Source organism: Amphimedon queenslandica, unplaced genomic scaffold (assembly GCF_000090795.2).
Source record: "Amphimedon queenslandica unplaced genomic scaffold, v1.1 AMPQUscaffold_12831, whole genome shotgun sequence".
Taxonomy (NCBI): domain Eukaryota; kingdom Metazoa; phylum Porifera; class Demospongiae; order Haplosclerida; family Niphatidae; genus Amphimedon; species Amphimedon queenslandica.
In genome coordinates, this window is record NW_003546933.1 from 33,050 (window position 1) to 35,242 (window position 2,193).

Here is a 2,193-nt window from a genome sequence, read left to right on the forward strand (position 1 = left end):
GCTATGTCGTTAGCAGCACCAGCTGTAGCAGTAGCATTCATTGATAAGTCACTGCTAATAGGTAGTGGAGTTAATTCTGGTCCTCTGTTACCCACTCCACAGACCAGTCTACTGGGAACACCACAAATGGTATTTATTGAGTTCATTAATAATGATATGTGATTCTCCTTTGATACGTATACATGTTCTTATGTTGTGTAGAAAGTTTGAGCTGATTCCGATTAAAATTAGATTTTATACGAATTTTTAAAGTTGCTCAAAGTTTCGTTTAAGCACCTGTACTGTAGCACATATAGCCCAAGGCCAAATTTTACCAAAAGTTAGAAGGAGTAGATTTTCTGTTTTTATTACATTTTCTGATACATATTGATGTCCTTAAGCTGTGTAGAAAGTTTGAGCTCATTCTAAAAAATATTTTTTGAGTTACAGCAATTTTAAGAAAACGTCAAAATTCTGAAAAATACCCAAGGCTATAGCCCATGGTTTTTTCCAAAAAATGGCTCTGAAATCACCCCAAATTTTTATTACATTTTCTGATACATATTGATGTCCTTATGCTGTGTAGAAAGTTTGAGCTGATTCCGACAAAATTTTTTCGAGTTATGGCCATTTTAAGAAAACGTCAAAATTCTAAAAAATACCCAAGGCTATAGCCCATGGTTTTTTCCAAAAAATGGCTCCGAAATCACCCCAAATTTTTATTACATTTTCTGATACATATTGATGTACTTATGCTGTGTAGCAAGTTTGAGCTCATTCTGACGAATATTTTTTGAGTTACGGCCATTTTAAGAAAATATCGAAATTCTGAAAAATACCCAAAGCTATAGCCCATGGTTTTTTCCAAAAATGGCTCCGAAATCACCCCAAATTTTTATTACATTTTCTGATACATATTGATGTCCTTATGCTGTGTAGCAAGTTTGAGCTCATTCCGACAAATATTTTTCAAGTTATGAGCATCTAAAGAACATTAAAACTTTAAGTCTTGCTCATACTCCAATTAATGCCCATCACTCAATGATTTGACTTGTGCATGTACAGTAACAAGCAATGAGACTTATATTAATTTATGTATTTTATTTATTTATTTTATTTATTTTATTTATTTTATTTATTTATTTATTTATAGTTACCTAATCCTCTTGCTTCAGCATTCCAACAAGCCCAGGCAGTGGCCTCCTCCATTACGGCTAACATTCAATCACAGGATCCTTTCTCAGCAGCTGATTCACCAACTGGCGGGTCTACTGGTCAATCGGCAGCTGCTCCAGTCCTACCATCAATGCCTCCTATCACTGGTAATGTTGATCCTTCTAAGATTGATGAAATCCGTAGAACCATATACGTGGGGAATCTATCAAGCACAGTAAGGGAGAAAAGGGAGCTAATTTATATATACATATTTTTCTTTTTTTTTTGTTTTCAGTTGCATGCGGATCAGGTTATGAATTTCTTTCAAACTTGCGGTGAAATAAAATATGTTAGGATGGCCGGAGATGAAACGCAACCAACACGGTTAGAATATAAATTATTTATTTGATTATATCCTTACCTTCTCCCTCTCTCTCTCTCCCCCTCTCCCTCTCCCTCCCTCTCTCCCCCTCTCTCCCTCTCTCTCTCTCTCCCCCTCTCCCTCCCTTTCTCTCTCTCTCAGTTTTGCTTTTGTAGAGTTTGCTAATCCCGAGTCAGTACAGGTTGCTTTGCAGTACAATGGTGCAATGTTTGGTGACCGGCCGATAAAGTGAGTGGATCACATGATCTCTTCTACTGGTCACATGATTCTCACGTGATTTGTGTTTTCTTTATATTAACTGCAGTGAGACTGCTGGCCCTCATTACCTAAGAAATAACCCCCACCCTTCTTTTTCCTCCCTCCCTCTCTTTTTCTCTATTTATCTCTCTCTTCCTCCCTTTCCCTTTCTCTATTTATCTCTCTCTTCCTCCCTTTCCCTTTCTCTCTCTTCCTCTATTTCTTTCTATGTCATTTTTCCTTCTTTCTTACCACTATTCATTCTTCAGTATCTTTCTCACTATTTTTTATACATACATATACATGTATATGCACATATTCCATTACACATACACTAAACTGTATAAAGTACTGGTCTTGCAAATAAGCAACACAGTAAGTGGAAGAAGACCTGAAATACATGTATTTGTATTGACTTTTTAAAAATAATTATTGAATAT

The 2,193-nt window shown here is 36.0% G+C and overlaps 1 protein-coding gene across 1 annotated transcript in view; it reads left to right on the forward strand.

Annotated features, from left to right (window-relative positions):
- The first annotated feature begins 3 nt into the window (after window positions 1-3).
- LOC100637518 (splicing regulatory glutamine/lysine-rich protein 1-like) overlaps window positions 4-2,193 on the forward strand; it is a 4,224-nt gene continuing 2,034 nt past the window's right edge. Inside the window, exons 1-4 of the mRNA XM_011408738.2 lie at window positions 4-129; window positions 1,133-1,369; window positions 1,430-1,518; window positions 1,658-1,744. Coding sequence (XP_011407040.2) covers window positions 4-129; window positions 1,133-1,369; window positions 1,430-1,518; window positions 1,658-1,744 — 539 coding nt within the window. The remainder of the gene's footprint in view (window positions 130-1,132; window positions 1,370-1,429; window positions 1,519-1,657; window positions 1,745-2,193) is intronic.